The following is an 18,693-nucleotide window of genomic DNA, read 5'->3' on the forward strand; positions in this document are numbered from 1 at the left end:
CAGAGCACAGCTGAAGACAGCAGAAGTGACCAGGCTGTCATCTTTTTATTCTACCCGCACTGAAGAAAGAACTCAAATTTCCTGATTACACTACATAAAAGAAAGTATGGTGATTATAAGTAAGCTTGCATAAGGAAACAAGGAAACTAAGTGACAAACAAACAAGCAAAAACAAGGGAAAACATTAGCTAAGCTTCACATACACATCTTTTTCACTTTTCAACAATCCTTATCTCAAGGAACCAAACACGAGCAATGGCACTAATTAAAATCTTAACGGTACTTTTGTACTAGGAAATATGTAATAGGTTCAGAAACAGCCATCAGCCACAGAAGAAAATGTATTGTAGAAATACTGCCAATGATTACGTTACCCATTATTTAATTTATATTGTCTAAAGGAGTGAGAACAGAACAGTGAGAAGACAGTGTGGTTCCTTTCATTACTTCTTGCCAGTTGCCCAAGTATGTTTCTCCTTCCTCTTTCTGGACTGCCTTCCTGCCCCAGCCACAGACAAAGCACCTTGGGCTGAGGGCTCTGAATGGAGAAGATGGACATGAGCTCTATTCCTATGTCAGTCTTTCAGCCATATGAACAGTGTGGATTCAAGCAAAGTTTTTCTCCTGTTTGTATCTTTTTTTCTGCCATGTGTTTTAATCAAGTTCCCATTCTAAGAAGATGGAGATCGTAATCACAGCTTCAGAGTAGAAAAGACTGAAAACAAATCTTAGTTTGTTAGCTAATTCACCAAACTTCATTCATATCAGGAGAAGATCTATTTAGCTAGAATATAATATTTGTTGAGAAAAGGAAGAAAATGAAATATGTGATAAACAATATTTTGCAAGTAGAAGAAAATGAATGCTGAACTAAAACTCATACTGTCAAAACAATCTTGGTAACATATGGGTTAAAACAATTACTGAATCAGTATCAACGAATGCTCTAAGTACAGCATGTACTCTAAATGCCTCTGTCTATATAGAGTCAAAACCAAATCGTTATTTATAAAGCTGGTGGTTTCTGATTTTAATGAGGAAGGAATTTTGGTGGGTAAAAAAAAATACTATCTTTGCAGCCATATTTTTTTCCTACTACTGCTGCTTACCTTCAATTTTTTTTTATCTGTGACAAGATTTTTCACTATAGAGATCATAGGAATACACCAAAACACAGGCAAGCCAAATAATTCAGAAATGAGTATTTTAGTGAAATGTCATTAGAACTGAAGCTCTAGCTTTAACACCTTTTAGTGAATTACTTGTATGTGTGTGCACATCATGCTTATGTTAAAGTAAGCACGAGAAATCACCATTTCATTCTCTCCAAAACCTGGAATTACTACAAGTCACTCACAGTGTTAAAGAAATCTTGGCCAAATGTTGTTGAACCATAATTGCAGAGAGCATTCAAATTGCCAGGCATCTGCCTGTGTCCTGGAACTACAAGGAATTCCCAAATCACTGTGTTTATTCCTAAGAACGAAACTAGTCTCAGAAATCTACCCGCCTTCAGAAGTTTCCCAGCAATTCAAGGTCAGGTTGGAGGGGCTCTGAGCAACCTGATCTAGCTGTAGGTGTTCCTGTTCACTGCAGGGAGTCAAACCAGATGACCTTTAGGGGTCGCTTCCAACTCAAACAATTCTGATTCTTAGAGCTTTATGTTAAGAATTAAGCATTGCATACATTTAATAAACTATTGACATATCTTCAACTCATCTTATGCATTTACAGGTCTATGCCAGAGCCATTTAAGACTGACAGAAGGCACTAAGAAAATCACATATATTTGGCCTGCTCACTTACACAGCCTCCTGGGACCGCCCATTCTAATGCATCATCTAGCTGATGAGCTCATGATAGTCATGGATTAAGTTTAACATTGTATTAGCCTTCTTCCTCCTTGTGTGAAAGAAGCACAACTCCTCATGACTCAAAATAACATTTTACAGTCTTAGGCACACACAGATTTAGATCAGGTACCAGTTTGCTCCAGGCAGTTACACAGTATTGCAAATTAAGGAAGCAGAAAGACATAAAAACGAACGGCCAATCTTTCTTATATTTGAAGCTGAATACCAGAATCCTCCTATAACAGAGTTCCAAACACACCCCTGAGACAAGGGACAGCTGGGACAAGGGAAACAGCAGAGCTCCAGAAGCAGCTCACATGTAGAAGATACCCAGCCTGGGTGGATCTGGTGTGAGTGGACTACTGGGTAACCAGCACTGCCAGCCCTGGGAATCTCCACATCCCCAGTGCCTCTCCTGGCTTGCCAACAACAGCTCTGCATCATCTCATGCTTTATCTCAACTGGCTTCAACACAACAGGCTGATTGTTACTGAGAATGAGACATGAGCAGTACACGTACCAAAGGTACTTCAAAAACACCAGTTACTGTTCTAAAAATTCTGGACTTCAAAAACATCCTATGCTTCTTGCCTGAAAACACAACCTGTAACTTTCTTCTAAGAGTTAATATTCCTTTTTTTCCAAGAGAAACAATTTAGACAAATAAAAAACATAGGTGTCTTAGTTTCAATTGGGATGGAATTGTTTTCTTCATAGTGGTATGATGATGTGTTTTGGTTGATAGCAATGTTGATAACATATCAATGTTTATAGTTGCTGCTAAGCAGTGTTGTACAGAGCCAAGGCCATTCTCAGTGAGTCGCCCAAAGAACTGGGAGGGAATGGAAAAAGGACAGGAGCTGTGTGGTGCTCAGTCACCTGCCAGGTTAAAATACAATAGGAGAAACACTGGAATCATTTTTCTTCCACCAAACTGAGTTCACAAAGTGATTAGGGTAAAGCTATTTTCCATAAGGACACCGCTGCTCTATCTTGATGCTTTCCACTTGTACCTACTTCACATTTTGTAAATCACTATTCATGTGATACATCTTTTTAAGAAAAGAAAGTTACCTCTGTAGTGGTGCCAATGTCAACTGATGGGCTGTATGTGCTGGTATCGGGTGGAACAGTACCAACACTGCTTTTAACTGGAGAGCTAGGAGGCGCAGGTCCTGTCATGGTTTCAGTGTAAACAGAAGACTGGTAGAGAATTCCTCTCCTCTGAATTTTATTCCAAACTTTGCTTGTGATCTCAGTGAGTTCATAAAGAAGCTGCACCTGTAAGAAAAAAATAAAGCAAGTTCATAAAGAAGCTGCACCTGAAAGAAAAAAAAATGAAGGAAGCATTTCTTAATGAGCTAAAGGAAAATGATCGAAATCAAAGCCCTCTAACTGAGACTTAAAATGTAGTGGAATTTAAATACTCAGAACTGCTCTAATAAGCATGTACATTACAAATAAAATAATTAGCAGCATTTACAATATAGTGATTTTGATTTAAAAAAAAAAAAAATCAGCTCTTTGTCTAATAATCCAGTCTGTAGTCCATAAAAACATAACCAATCTGGTCTTGTAAAACCTTTAGTAACAAATTTTAACAATTAAATATAAGCAATTTCTGGCATATTTCTTATGTGAAAAAAAATATTCATTTAACTGGTATTAAAATGATGGTCCCATGCATCACATGAAACTGTTCTTTGTTTTAGGAAGAACATCCGCTATTAAACTTAATAGTCTCTTGGCGTATGTCCTTCCAATATTCAGAAAACATACTGTTTAACTTGCATACTGTTTGACTCTGTTCTAAGATATTTGTACAAGTTTTTGTAAATAAGAATTAATCGTGGAATTTCTATGACAACATACTGCAATATACTGTACAAAACAAGCTCAGGGAAAACTGCAGACAACATACAAGCAGATCCACAGCTGGATACCATACTCAACTTGCCATTATAAAAAATGGAAATTGTCATATTTTTAAGAACTTTAAGCCTCAGGACACATCTACTCTATGAAGCTGGCTTCTTATGTGGGCAGAACAGATGCAGAAAAACACTGCTGTCAATCTATATTTGATATAAAACAGCACTTGATTTTGTGCGTGAGAGTGTGTGATGAAGTCTCAGAGAACATGCTACAGTCCTTTCCTAGGAGGTTAAGTGCTGGCATTTTATAAAATCCTTTTTAGTTCATCTTGGATTTTCTTTTGAAGTTTCAAGGCTTACACTGAGCAGGTCATATACTCCTTTGACAGAATTTTTTTTCCCTAAAGGAGATAAACTTCTCAGTACTTATTTTGGTCTTCACACACGGTGCAATCTACAGACAATGAAGCTGCTGTTTCACTTACAACAGAAACTTCATTTAGCTTTTCTTTAAAAGGTTTAATGTCTCTAATGTTCTGATATGGCAGTGGTAGCCATTAAATTATTAATTCAAATTTTCCAAGTTTTCTTGAGAGTCATTTGTGTACCTCAGACAGATCAACTAATAATGTCCATTTGATTGATTCAGTAATATAACATAAACTGGTGTTGACACTTCACTGGCAAAACAATCTCGAGAAAATTAATAGGATATAGACACAAATACAAATCATACATGTTTGCAGCCTCCTCTCCCTCACAATATTTATTGGTCAAGAGACCAAAGGATAATTTAAGCTGTGCTTCTCCAGTAGAAGCAGGGCTTTGAGAAATTTAATTATGCTACTGTTGCTAAAGTCCCAAAATAAAACAAAGAAAGAAATAATGCAACTTCTGTGTTTACATGCATGCTTGTTTACAGTCTGAAGAGGTTTGTCATCAGTTAATCCAACACTGAATAGTTTAGACCTTACTGGCATTGCAACAGCTACAATCATTAAGGCTAACAATTACTTAGGTTGTCAAAGAGATTTTTTTTTCTAATTTTTTAAGCCAGGATCCTTGCAGCCGTTCTAAAACAGCAGCTGTTTCAGACCCTGCCAGCAACCAATAAGCCTATTAATTAATATGAACCTAATGAACTTTATCACCTGAAATCAGATACAAAGTGACCAGTTCACAAAGCAGAAACGCATACTTTAACAAAAAGCGGTGACTTTGATAGAGATATGTTAAAAAGAAAGAACTACAAAAACACCTCACTTCAAAACCTCCTTAAAATTAAAAAAATATATGAAATTTTTATGTAAATAATATTAAAAATCTTCAGATAAAGAGCTGAAGCTGTGTCTTTGATTAATTTTAATACACTTAGTTTTATCCCAGTGGCTGTTACTCATTGAAATGTATTTCTGCTAATCTTGTTGGTTACATTTACTCAAGTGAATTTTGATGTTTTGAAAATCCATTCATCATTATATGAGATCTAATGTAAGTGTGAGGACTCTCTTCTTTAGAAGTATTTTGGAGCACAGCATTAAGTATATAAGTATGTTTAGAAATCCCTGTTCAGGAGAGGAAAAATTGTATGATAAAAATAGGAATAACTCTGTCAATATTTGTTAAGAAAAGTTTCCCTCTCTCACTGCTTCCAACCCCTTTGCAGCAAAACCACACATAACTCAATAAGACCCCACTGGCTACTTGGCAAAATCTGTGAAGTTCAGTATGCTACAGCATTTTATTCTTAAAACATGTTACTATAAAATTGAGAGCAGTACAGCAAAAGGCAACATCTTGACAATTTTGCACACTGAAAATATTGACTTTGCAGCAATGTGACCATCAGAACACGGTCTGCTCACATTAAATCATAGTAGTCGTACAGTAAAGTACTTCACCTTTGCTACTGCTTAACAAATTCACCAAGTATCACCTAATTTAAAGCTGTCGTTTGCAGAGAAAATACAGCTTGACATTCTAAAGAATCAAATTTCATAGTTACTCTAAGGTGAATTTATAAATATAAAACGCTGTTTATGTGAATGTATTTTACATTTTCTGTTCTTGTTTATCTGCTTAAAAAAGATTGACTTTCCTTCTCCTGTGCATAAGTAAAACAAGGATAGAAGGACTGCTCAAAGACCTTCACTAAACTCAATTTGCCCACACCTTTTTGGTCATTATAAAACTACAGTTAATGAATAACATTCTAGTGTACAAGAACATCGTTTAAGACAACAATATTTGGTCTATTTGGTCTGATACTCCTGTGTACAGCATTTTAACATGTCACTAAGTGACATGTAAATATCACAGTATATATCAGTATATAACAGTATATCAGTACATATAACAGTATATCAGTATATAAATCATAAATCTTATGATTTACATGAAACTTATAATTTATGTTCTTAGAGCAAATGTTTTCCTAGAGTTTACAATACAAATTATTTGATCACACTATAGAATACTTGAAAATGTGTTTTCCTTATTCTGTTTTCCTTCTAATGAGCGATTCAAATTCAGATAAGGCTTCAATTTAGAATGCCATTCAACTCATAAATTTAATACAAATAATGTAATCTGCATATTCACTACAAGTAAGAATTTTAGAGAATTAAAAGAAATCAGGGCTGATCAGACAATTTGCTGGAATTCCACTGAGAGCACACCAATCAAACGCAGAAAATCACTTTGCTTTATAAACATCTCAAAATATTTACAAATCTGTATAGTTGCAATATCCCAATGAAATCTGCATAGTTTGGATAGCATAGAATGAGACAGATTTTCACAGTATATAAAATTCCTGCATGTTAATTCATTAAACATTATGAAAATACCACAAAGTTACAAAGTAAAGCTTCAAGAAGTCTTGCAATATAAGAAGTATAATTGTCAGCAAAACCATAATTCTGTCCTTTATTTCCACATTTGTAACACAGTGACAACCTTTAATATGTGCAAACACACCTGTCAAACTGATTTACAAGCTTGAGTAGACCTTGTTTAGGCTGTTCAGTTTCAAAATTTAATTTGTCATGTCCAGCGAGCAATCTCACTCTATCCAACCCTTTTACTAGTGAATATGAACTCATCTATTAGAGAAGACAGTGGCATATAGCAAGTGAGTCAGAAGTAAGTTGGATGAAAGTCAGTGAATGCAGTAGGGGACCACACATTGAGGATAAAATTAATGTGTACTTTAAAACACTTGCTTCATTCATAGAACACAGAACGAAGAAAAGGAAAAATAGCATGTGACTGGGGAGCATATTGTAGTAAGTACACCCAAGAGACGACATTAAAAATACACCAGCGATCACACTTTCAGCACTCTCATACTTAGGCCATAGGCCCACAAATCTTTATAAACACGATGTTCTGTGTATCAGATAAAAATGATACTTTGTGTGCTTCTTCCTTCTTTCTATTAAATAAACTTACCATATTGCCCATGATGTCCTTTGAAAAATCTAACGGGTAACATTAAATCTAATGGGCAGACAGCATGTGAATGTGGAGCTCTCCTCAGACCTAAACATACTTGCCATTTCCATGAACAAGAGAATTATTTGCAACACCACTGTTGTTCAAACATTGCAACTGTCATAAAAGCATTATTCAATTTGCTGTAAAGAACACCCAAAATTTAGCATAATTTATTCTTCGATTACAGTAAACTTGATCCAACTCAGTAAAGTACAGGGTGCACTTTCTCAAAGTACAACAATCTCTTCTAATAAGCATATCAGGTCTAAACTTATTTTCGCACGTTCATATTTTTTCCATACCAAAGGAAAAAACTGCTTCCCTAAGAACATTTTATGTTCAAAGAAGTGCTCACTCCATGAGAATATGATGAAAAAAATTACATTAAACCATTTCAATATAAGAATCCACAGTGACAGCACAAAAGCACTGTAGCATTTAATGGTACATCTGCAATTCATTTAATTCCATCAGCCAAAAGATGCATTTATACTGTAGCTATTACATTTTGGGAAGAGCTTGAATTAAAACAAAACTTGAGAGAGCTTCAAAGCAAATCTTAATCTAAGCACCTTGATTTGATGGCCCAGTTTAAAAAAAAAAAAAAAAAAAAAAAAAGAGAGAGAGAATCTCTTCTTGAAAGCGCAGAAGAATTGTACTTAAATCAAGTTATTTTAAATTTCTCTTCATAAATCAATTAAATGTACCAACCTGGGGGTTTGAGCATTTTATTTCAAGGGACTCCAGGTCAACGTGAAGGCAGACGACAAATGAGTGCCTGGATTCTGGCCCCGAAGCAAGCAGTTTCTGTGATGTAACAGCTAAAGTAGAAGTACAGCCCATTGGTTCCACTAAATTAAGAGTCATCTGTTGTCCAAGAAGAGTATACATACTGAAATGATGCAGATTTATGGTCCATGGAAAAGCATCACCTAATGATGACAAAGAAGGGAAAACAGTTAAAATTGTCATCATAAATAACAGAAAACTTTTCTTAAAACTCGGTAAAGGCCTTATCGTTAACCTACTTAGAAGTCAGCAATTGCTGTCAAAGAACATCAAATTAGCCCTGAACCATCAAAAGCACAATTCAACCACTAATTCTATTCCACACCTTAAAGTCTAACAGGAGCTATATAACTGTTTGAAAATTAAATAGTGTGGGTTTTAACTGCAACCTGTGAACAAGTATGTTCAGCAGTCCTTAAAGAATGTACACTGTTTTATTTTTCCTTAAACTGAGGAGCTTTCTGAAACCACTCTTCACTTATTTCAGTATATGGGGAAGCAGAAGCAGTTCCTTACATTATTCTTCAGCTTATACATGCTTTTCTTCTGAAAATTCAGTTCGCATCTCAACAGAGAGGTGCCATAGGGTTGTGCTAATCAAAGAATATCCCAGTGCACAGCTCAGCACGAGACTTGGATCACATCTGTCCAGCACTGACTAGATTAACCCAGTATGGCTGGAAAACAAAGCAGCAACAGATTAACCTAGTTGTTATAATCACTGCTGCCTTCAGCTTTCAGTAATACCTTTGGGGTGACAATTTCTAATTTGCATTAGATGCAAAGGAAATCAGGAGGACAGTGTCTGCATAGGCTTTAGTAAAGTCTTTGATGCTGTATCTTCCACAGCATTTAGGGTTAGGTTAGGGGGTTGGACTCGATGATCTCTGGAGGTTCCTTCCAACCCCTACAATTCTGTGTGTGTGTGTGAGAGACTACCTAGGACACAAGGCAACAAAAGATGTGGTTAATTCTCATTTCACGTGAAACCACAGATACAGGCTTTTGCTATGTAGAAATACGAGCATAACAATTATTTTAGATTTTTTTCCCCTCTACATAAACTTTCCAGTCATCAGACTTTCTGCTGAGGAATTTGGGCTTTTTTGACCCCACTTGAATGAGAGTTGATACCCAGCTTGTGAACCTTCAATAGGAAGTCAGTTTTGAAAATCAGAACAAGAGATTGTATATAAATGCACATTTACACTGGTTGTCACAGAACAGTAAATAAATTGGAATATCTAAGCATCTCATCTGTGTATCTCATCCTAAGAAAACTGAAAACTTCAGTAGTTTATTTTGAAGCTATGACATACTGAAGAATTCAGCTTAGCCAAAGGAACTTGAAAACATTTTGGAAATGTTTCAGATTATAAATTTAAAAGTAGCTAGTAATCTGTATTTTTTCCAAATTCCGTCAGCCAAGAATTACAAAATATTAATTGTAATAGAAAAAAATTCAAATGCAAAGGCAACTCTAATGACATGTTTCTGACTATGACACATAACCTTTGTATTTCTTTGTGACCATTACAGTGGTCACATCACATTGGCTATATCTCATGGATTAAAAAGGATCTCCAAAGAGGGATGTTAACTATTTCACACAGTATACAGTGTCTACCTTAAAAGAAAAACACAAAGCAAATTTTATCAGATGTACATAAAACACATTATGATGAACAAACACTATAGCAAATACAACATATTTACACTTATAAAATCCCCCCTTATTTTCATCAATTATCTTTCTCAGTTCCATACGCAGTGTGACATTCTAGATAATAATACTAGAGCTGTTCCTCTGATAAAATACTTGTTTTGTGGTTCTACTTGAGTTTGTTTATCTGTTAAAAAGAAATGATAGTTACTTACATGGATTCATTTTGTAGGTTGCTTTTATGAACCTACTTTAGCAATTTAAAGTGTTAAACGTTAAGAGCAACACTGTTCAGAGGTTTTACTTCAAAGCTCATTTCTTAGTAGGAATGAAGAGCCAGTGCTGCACTTCATAGATGTTTTCTCTGCCTGTCCATGTAAACTCTTCCTTTCCATGTAAACTACTGTTTTGCCATCTAATTGCTGTGATTCATTTTGGCTGAAAAATTGTAGGTAAAACTTATATTACCTTCAGTGGAGCCAGAGCTCACCCAGTTAACAGTAAGAACATATACATGAAAGATTCCCAGCATAGTTCAAGGTTCTGGTTAGTTCCTCACCTACAGCTTGAATACATCCTTATTTTTAATTTCTCCAAAGACGACAACTGATTTGAAAAACTTGAAAATGTGTTCACTAACATACTTCAACTGTTTTGATAACATAAATTTATAAATGCTACTTTAAGACCCCTGTTCTACTAAGAGAACTACTTTTGCAATATATGTGAAATAAAGTTTTTGCTATGTGCAAGGATTTTCACTGGCAACTATTTAATGTACTTACCTAGCTAGGTGTAATGCTCATCATGTCCTTTGATATGCATGAGATACAATATTCATAAATGTATGTAGGTTACTCTGAAAGTAATGCCTCCTATTTATTTCTATGTAAACTAAAATAGATCCAAAGGGCATAATAACACTGTTTGATAGAAAAAAATCTCAGCTACAAAACACTGTGTTTCAACACATTCACCAGCATTAGCTGATAAGCTGATGGAGATGTTCTTCATTTTGTCATGTGACAGTTGTGCATGGCCATCCAGAACACAGCTTGTCTCTCACGTCACTATCCCCGCTGCCGAAATGCACCACCCACTGCCAACCTGTGCTCACATGCACTGTTTGGTAAACATTCCATAACATTCAGGAAGTGTCAATGAATGTCAGTGGGTGCAACTTTTTTCTGCATGGAGGAACTCAGCGGCACACCTTTGCTTCACATACGCCTTCATGTCAGGTACCATTTGGTCAGATTGCCCCTCTGTTGCCATCTGTCACACAGCAACAACACGTAACAGAATATTGGTGGGAAGGTTCAACTCTACTGCCATTCCACCAACATCTGCCTCTGACACCGTGGGCTGACATAACAAAGTAGGAGACATTACTTTCAGAGCAACCCTTGTACTCAACTACTAATGATTTTATTATATGTTTTCTCTCACTTTTATATGACACTTCTCTTTATTTTAAAAACCATATTGCAGAAGTGGCAATTGTACACAACACAATGTATATAATGTTGACAGCTGTACAAAAGATAAATTGCTTGTTTAAAGTTAGTAATGGTAGTAGAGAGACCACAAAAGTAAATATGTTCTGGGTCTATTCACATACTTGCTAAAGGTATCCTTTGGAATCTTTAGAAAGTATCTTCATTCCTCTGTCTCCAGCTCTCTTTCTTTATCCACAATGAAGTATTCACAGGGATTTCTAATACACTTACGTTTGCAAGCAACATGCAATGTTTGAATAAAAAAAGGATATAGCAATCATCACTTTTTAGTTTAGTATTGTATTTACTCTTCTTACTCCCGGCCATGCAATAAGAGAGCAGATTCATATGACTGCATATATTAGTTGCAAACAGTTGAAAGCACTGAGAGCTTTGACCAGGCTCAGATCTAACTTCAGCAGATGAGACTTAGTTCCACAGACTTCAAATGAAAGCACAAACACACACACTTCACCAGCTTAAGCCCAGCTATTTGAGATCTCACACATATGAAGACAGTATTAACAAGTTGTTTAAGTAGAGCTTCACTGCTATCCAGATACTGAAGAACACCACTAAAATGTGAAAGCTAATTTTAGAAAGTTATTACCCATAAGAGATAACTTGTTTGTTTGTTTAAGATGTTGACATTGAGTACAAACTGAAATAGCATTATTTGAATGTCAAAAAGTTTACTATTAAACACAGGCCAAATATCTTTGTTATATATTAATCTTATAATTTGTGGAAATTATTTTCCAGTTTTTACACTGAAGCACAGCATTATTTTAATCTACTGCAAGACAAGTTTTCTCAGAACAGCCAACATACTACTATTAACATTTACTTGCCTTTTTATTCATGTTGAAATCTTTATGCTTCTATTTCAGTGCGGTAGTTTATGACCAATATACATCATTAAAATTAATTCACACATTGCTATTAGAAGTTCTAATTTTCTACTATGCTAAAAGATGCCGACATTCCGAGCTTAAACATATGCTAAAAACATCTGTGAAGTTATATAATTTGTATTTCAGAAACAAAAGCCATCTCTCAGGGACTGCCCTCATATTTAAATATTTGAAATACAGGGATTTTAACAACCATCAGTATGCTGCTATCTATATGACATTGTTAATGCAACACCTAGCAATTGCAGGATCAATTTTCAGGTATGTTGAACATCTTTTTTCTATATTTTATTTTACTGTATCTTACCTAAATTCAACTTTTTTTTTTTTTTTTTTTTTTTTTTTAACAAAGACTGATTCAATAGATTCTACCAATCTGAATCTTGAAGGGAACATTTTACATGTGCCAGTTAAGGATTATAAAATAATAGGGTTTTTTTGTTTGTTTTTGTTTTAATGAAGCACCATCAAAAATGAAACAGGTTGAAAAAAACAACAAACACTAACTGGTTTAAAAATCGTGAGTAGAAGTCAGGAAAATATTCCAAATTAAAATAATTAAAATGAAAATTTCTACATGTAGGAAGACTTCATAGATGCAAAAAATGTACTCGTTATTACTCTGAAACTCGGTGCCACCAGCAAAACTAACTTATATTCCCTTCATGTATTCAATTTCTATCAGAACATTTTAAATATGATAGCAAAAAAATTCAGAAGACCACTTAGAGGCGACCTACAAAATACGTAGAACTGTAAGTAGATGAAGTTAGATGCACACCAACATCCACAGAATGTTACAGCCCACTTCAATCACTTTCCTAAACACCTCAGTCTTGCTCTTAAATCTAAGTTTCTAACTACTCGATTTCTCATTTCTAACTATCTTAATTTCTTCAGTGATACTACCTCATAGACAATAACTGGAACAAAAATTTTCTCATCACATTGACTTGAACTATAAAGGTAATACTTAATGTAAATTAAAATTCGTTGAACTTATTAAGTAACATTTATTCAACAAAAATGCCACAGAAAATCTCATTCTTTACATAGCTATATCCATTTCTAATCATATGCTACTTCATATGACTGAGCTAAGTTAGGTTTCCAAATCAAAGTACTGCTATAATGTTCATCTATTAAGTATCTTTACAAACTACAATTACTTAAAGACTGAAAACAAATGGAAAGACCTGATTGTGGAACTTTGGATAAGCTATTTTTACAATACGTTGACATCTTGAGGTCAGTAAGTCATTGTGAGTAGGCTGTCATATCCCCACGATAGCATGACTATGCTCCCTTTTCCTCTTTTAGTTTTTCATGTGAAAAGAAGAATGAATGAGTGAGCACACTGCTTCCTTACAATTAACAATGCATCCTTGCAAACAAGTCTTTCATATCTACTTTACAGAGGAATGATTCAAAAGTATCATTCAGGAAAAGCAAGGTTGAATAAATACCATTTCAGAGAAGTAGCGTTATTGCTAAAACATGTTACCACATCCCTTAAGTCCTGTTCAAAGACAGAATAGAAATTAAAGACTTTCCCAACGGAAGTCCATAAAGATTATTTTGCTCTGCATTGCAAGAAACAAAGAAAGTGGCTTATGAGATTTTTCAAATCTTTGCAACAGTCTCTTTAAGGGGGAGTTCTGGCACAGGAGAAGTCAACAGATCCATTAGAGAATCAAAAATATCAAGATTGTGAGAACTTCTGTTTGGCATTATTCCCAGAGCAAAAAGCCACACACAAATAAATTCCTTACCATAAGCTTTATCCCAACCAGGGAGATTCTTTTCTCTCACTAGGATCTTTCCCTTAAATCTGAGTTTGACAAAATTCAAGTGACTTCGTACTTTCATAAATGTTTTAAATTACATCATCAGCTTGAAACAAACAAAAGACTTTGGTTAAATTTATTTTTATCTTTTATCTGTCACTATTATCAGCAAATTAGATCATTTCTACTGAAAGTAAGTGATTAGGAAGAAAGACATATTACCCTTCTCTTTCTCTTTTTTTCCCCGCTAGCAGCATTTTGCACACCTCTGATATGAATTTTGGAATTACAAAAGCTGAAGTTTTGTTTCTGTTGCTGAGTTCAGATAAAACATAGGAGGGAGGAGAAAAGTCCAGTGTAAGTGGAAGAACAAAAGGAAGAGGAAAACACCTCTAAATCCAAACAAATTTCAGATGCAGAAGTGGAGTAAACCTTGCATACGCTTCTGACTCAATTTTTTACAGCATATCCTTTATAACAATTTCTGTTTCTGCAACATGCATGCACAAAACAGTAATTTTTACCAGAAAATGCTGTCACAAAAAACGTAACTGCTGCATCTCCCTCTCTTCATCTTTTAACAAATACACACGAGCAACTATTCTTTCAGAAAAATATATTACATAAATACAGTAATGAATTAACTGTGCAATGATACGTTCATGACTTTTTAAAACTTGGTTCTAAGGCTAGATATCATGGATGACATTAAAATATACCCAAATACCAAGACTCAAGACTGTCATGGATATTTGTTTTACCTATTTCCAATATACATTTTTTTATATGAATATAAGGAGAACAAGATTCAGATTAGTGTTCCTTCAGAATACTACTGCAAATCCATATGCTTTTACATCAGTCTAAGGACTCAATTTCTTATACAATCACACTAAACATAACCATCTTCTTGTCACTTCCTAAGTCCTTTAAAGCTCATCCCACATATTTCTCAATCAATTGCACAAAATTAGAAGTTGATTCAACCCTCACATAGCACACAATGCAAACCTCTATCAAATACTAATTTTCCAAAAAAGCATTATCAAACTTATTCTCATCTTCACACTATGCACAAGAGCAACCATCCATAAATATTCAAATAACCTTCTCAATTTTTTTCTTAACTCTCTACAAAAACTTTGCTACAGTGCATACAAACACAACTCACTACATGACAAGTTTATCACGATGACCAATAAAGTCTCACCAATCTGACAGACTACTTTAAGTATGAATTTCTTTTCTTGTCTCTGTTTGAATATTAGACTCATGACACTTTTTTTCCCCGCAATAAAAGTGGTAGGAGATATTTTTCCCAACCTTCCTCCATTCTGTCCTGGAATTCACAATGCACTGCTCCAACATGTGAAAAACCAAGTGCTTCTGACTATGCAATAACCTGAATGGCAAAACCAACGTAGGTAAAAATTGCTTTTCTAACATTTTTCTTGCTTCACCAAACACACAAAGCATATCACAGAACGACTGTTAACTCACCAATGAATTTCACTTTTTTTTTTTTTTTTAATCTTCATGAGGTGAAGACTGTCGTTAGTATTCCTACCCATCAATAATACATAACATACTGCTAAAAAACCACAATGTTACAAGTTTTGAAAATAAATGAAGATAAAATTAATAAGATGTTGTTTTTTTTTTTTAATTTATTGCATTACCTTCTTCAAGGATGGGTCTCAGCACAACAAATGGGATCTCCTGCAGTGGTTCCATATGCTTGTGGCCAGCACTCATAATCTTTATCTGGGGCAAGCAGACCACAAGTGTGCCAGGCATAGTGGCCTGCCCATGGTACCAGCTTCGGACGGTCCCAGGAATGTCACCTGATACAATGGTACTTGGAGAAGGCAGGCTGTCATTTGGAAGGAATACACAACACGACTGCACTTCAAGCTGAAAAAACAAAGTCAAGAAAGATTTCTCAGAAATAGATTATCATTCATTTTGGTACAAAATCTCAAGCTACTCATCTATCACAGATGATTTTAAATGCTCTTTATTCTAAGTAGAATTAAGAGGAAAGATGATACAAAAGGTTTAAAAATACTATGTACTTGTAATAATGTTAAAACTAACAATTACTCATTGGTTTATGGAACAAGTGGAAAGAAAAGAGTCAGCCTGGCCTGTAATTTCATCAAAAATGTGTTGCCATGCAAACTAAATCTACCTATCTTTCTTTTGACAGGAAGCATGACTGAACTAGAAAGTCCCGTTCTTCTGGCAGTACATCATCTTTTGTTAGCAAGAGTGGGTAATTCTGTTTCTAAATTGCAGTCAAGAATAAGGAGTAAGTACAAAAAGTTTATTTAGGCAAACTAGAAAATATATTAACGTTAGCATAAAACTAAGTTTAAAATAAATAGGTGTATAAAGAAAAAGACGAAGTTCAGCTTCTAAGTGCAATCAGAAGTGGCACACTTGATTTCATATGAACTTACTGTTCTTTATTTACAAACAATGCTGTTACTCTGAAAAATTTGTGACCATTCTGTTATCTCTTTTTGATTTTCCAGCAACTAAACGAGCACAAATGTAGAACTGAGCTCATCACGATTTGTTAATTCTGAGGAAGTATAAGCTGCAGAGTGTTACAGTCTTGGCTCATAGAAGCAGTATTCTGCACCTGGATATCAAATAGCCCTAACAGCCTGCACACTTGAATGCTTTGTTAAGCAAGCACAAACTATGATTCACTTCACTTCTTCACAATAGTTTGGAAAAGTGTAGCGTACAAAATATTGGATAGAAGATGTTATTTGTAATTGTGATAAAAGAACATTTGTTTGTGGTAAACTTATGTAACACCTCTCCAATTTGACATCATAGCTTAAAACTGATAACCAAGGTTTGTACGCCATACCACCTTTCCTTAAGGCTATTAATCCTTTGAGACTGCAATACTGATTTGCAATAGAACTGAAATTTTCAGCACCGTTAAGTACTTTGCCAGCCTTGTGAGAACACAGATATTCATCTTTATTTCAGCATATTTGTGCCCTTTTGCTTACACGAACTGACAAGAATTCATTGCAGAAAAATATAAGTAGAATTTTGCAAAAATAAATACATTGCTACATGAAGGCTGTGTTTGTTTCTCATTTTAGAACTGTTTGAGTTGTAAAATGAAGTTAATTACATCTTTGATAAGTAGTTTATTGATCCAAGGTTACAGAGCATACTTTATTTACACCGGATGAAAAGCAACAGTGTATTCTTACAGATGTAATAGATTTGGATTTTTTTTTTTAATGGTAAATTAGTCGTGTCAATTTGCAAGGATTTTTACAGTGACACATCAGATCACTTTCTGGTCTATTAGTAATTTGTTGCAGGTCAAACCATTGTGGGATAATGATAAATAGATGACTAAATAAGTTATGATCAGTATAATTTTTGTTTTATCAGTCCACTTACTGAGAAAACAGTTTATAATAGATCACCCATATATATATATATATATTTTTTTTCATGATGACCAACATCAAATGCTGCCTGCCTAAACAAACCACATGGTTAAATTAATTCAAAAATTCCATCAGCTTGGAGGGAAACAATACTTCATCACACTACTGGCAGCAGGATCTACAGGAGATGTTTTACAGAGTACTCTTGAGATCTCAGTACTCAGAGTTTTTACACTTATTTGCAGTTCGGTACAGCTTGGTTGACAAGTTCTTCAGACCATTTCTGTTTTATTGTACTTCACTACATCAAGAATACTGAAGTGAAATCACAATAGTTCCACCCCTTTCAGATGCTTGAGGAAAATTTGCATATACACAGATGGATATTTTGGTATTCATTTTCAGATGATTGCACGGGAGTTGTAAACCATACCAAAATTCATGGCCTATGATAGCATTAAGCGCCAATCTGTAATATTACAGATTTACTTACAGACACAGTTTGCATATTTATGCTTCATTTTATATGAATAAATGTAATTTGCAAAACATTACTGCAGCATTTCAGAAGCCAGCACAATGAATATACGACAAAATTCCACATTTTAGGGCAAGTCATGCAATTATTGTAACTATATAAGAAATTATCAACTTGAACGCTCAAGGGCCTATTCCGTGCAAATTTGAGCACTTGAATTGCACCTGCTGAACTTCTCAAAGGCAGGTTCTGCTTATACATCACTACCAACATCAGTGGTTTTTCTTTTTTGTCTGACAGAGTCTGGACACCCGATTAATAACAAGTTCCACTGTAGGAATGGAAGAGTGCACCTGAAAGGGTAGAATAAAACATCGGACAAAAAGAGAGAACGTGTGCTACAGCTTGCTTCACCAATCAGAAAGTGCTTTAAAATATACGTTGTTTAAATATCTTAAAAGTAAACGACATCAATAGCATATATTTAAGCTATCATATAAATCTTTTTACACTTTTTAAATAACTGTTAAACTGTGTGTCTAAAATTGTGAATTTAATGTAAAATGTGACTGATTTATGTAGCGGAATATAAATCTGCAACAGTAAATCTTGCATTAATGTAAGGATCTGACAATCCAAGGGAAAGAAAATGAAGTAATCTGCCAGTAAGAAGTCCTGAAGCTGGGGGTCAGATCCTGTTCATGGAAACCATCTGGTTGGGACCCTCCAAGCCACACCAAACACAAATGATCTTTTAAAAAAATATCCTATTCATTAATGCTTCGCAGCTGTGCTGAGTGTTACTTCATTTTTCCATGGCAACATCCTTTCTGTTTCAAGGATCTTATTTCAGTTTTGGTAGCAACGTGTTCTTTTGCCAATACTGAACACATTCATGTGTTAAAGAGAA

General features: G+C 34.8%; 1 protein-coding gene across 1 annotated transcript in view; it reads right to left on the minus strand.

Annotated features, from left to right (window-relative positions):
• VPS13B (vacuolar protein sorting 13 homolog B) overlaps positions 1-18,693 on the minus strand; it is a gene marked incomplete at both ends in the record, with an annotated part of 421,628 nt that overhangs the window by 184,352 nt on the left and 218,583 nt on the right. The window contains 3 exons of the mRNA XM_079533473.1: positions 2,928-3,134; positions 7,937-8,157; positions 15,557-15,791. Coding sequence (XP_079389599.1) covers positions 2,928-3,134; positions 7,937-8,157; positions 15,557-15,791 — 663 coding nt within the window. The remainder of the gene's footprint in view (positions 1-2,927; positions 3,135-7,936; positions 8,158-15,556; positions 15,792-18,693) is intronic.

This window comes from Tetrao urogallus, assembly GCF_951394365.1.
Source record: "Tetrao urogallus genome assembly, chromosome: 3".
Classification (NCBI taxonomy): Eukaryota; Metazoa; Chordata; class Aves; order Galliformes; family Phasianidae; genus Tetrao; species Tetrao urogallus.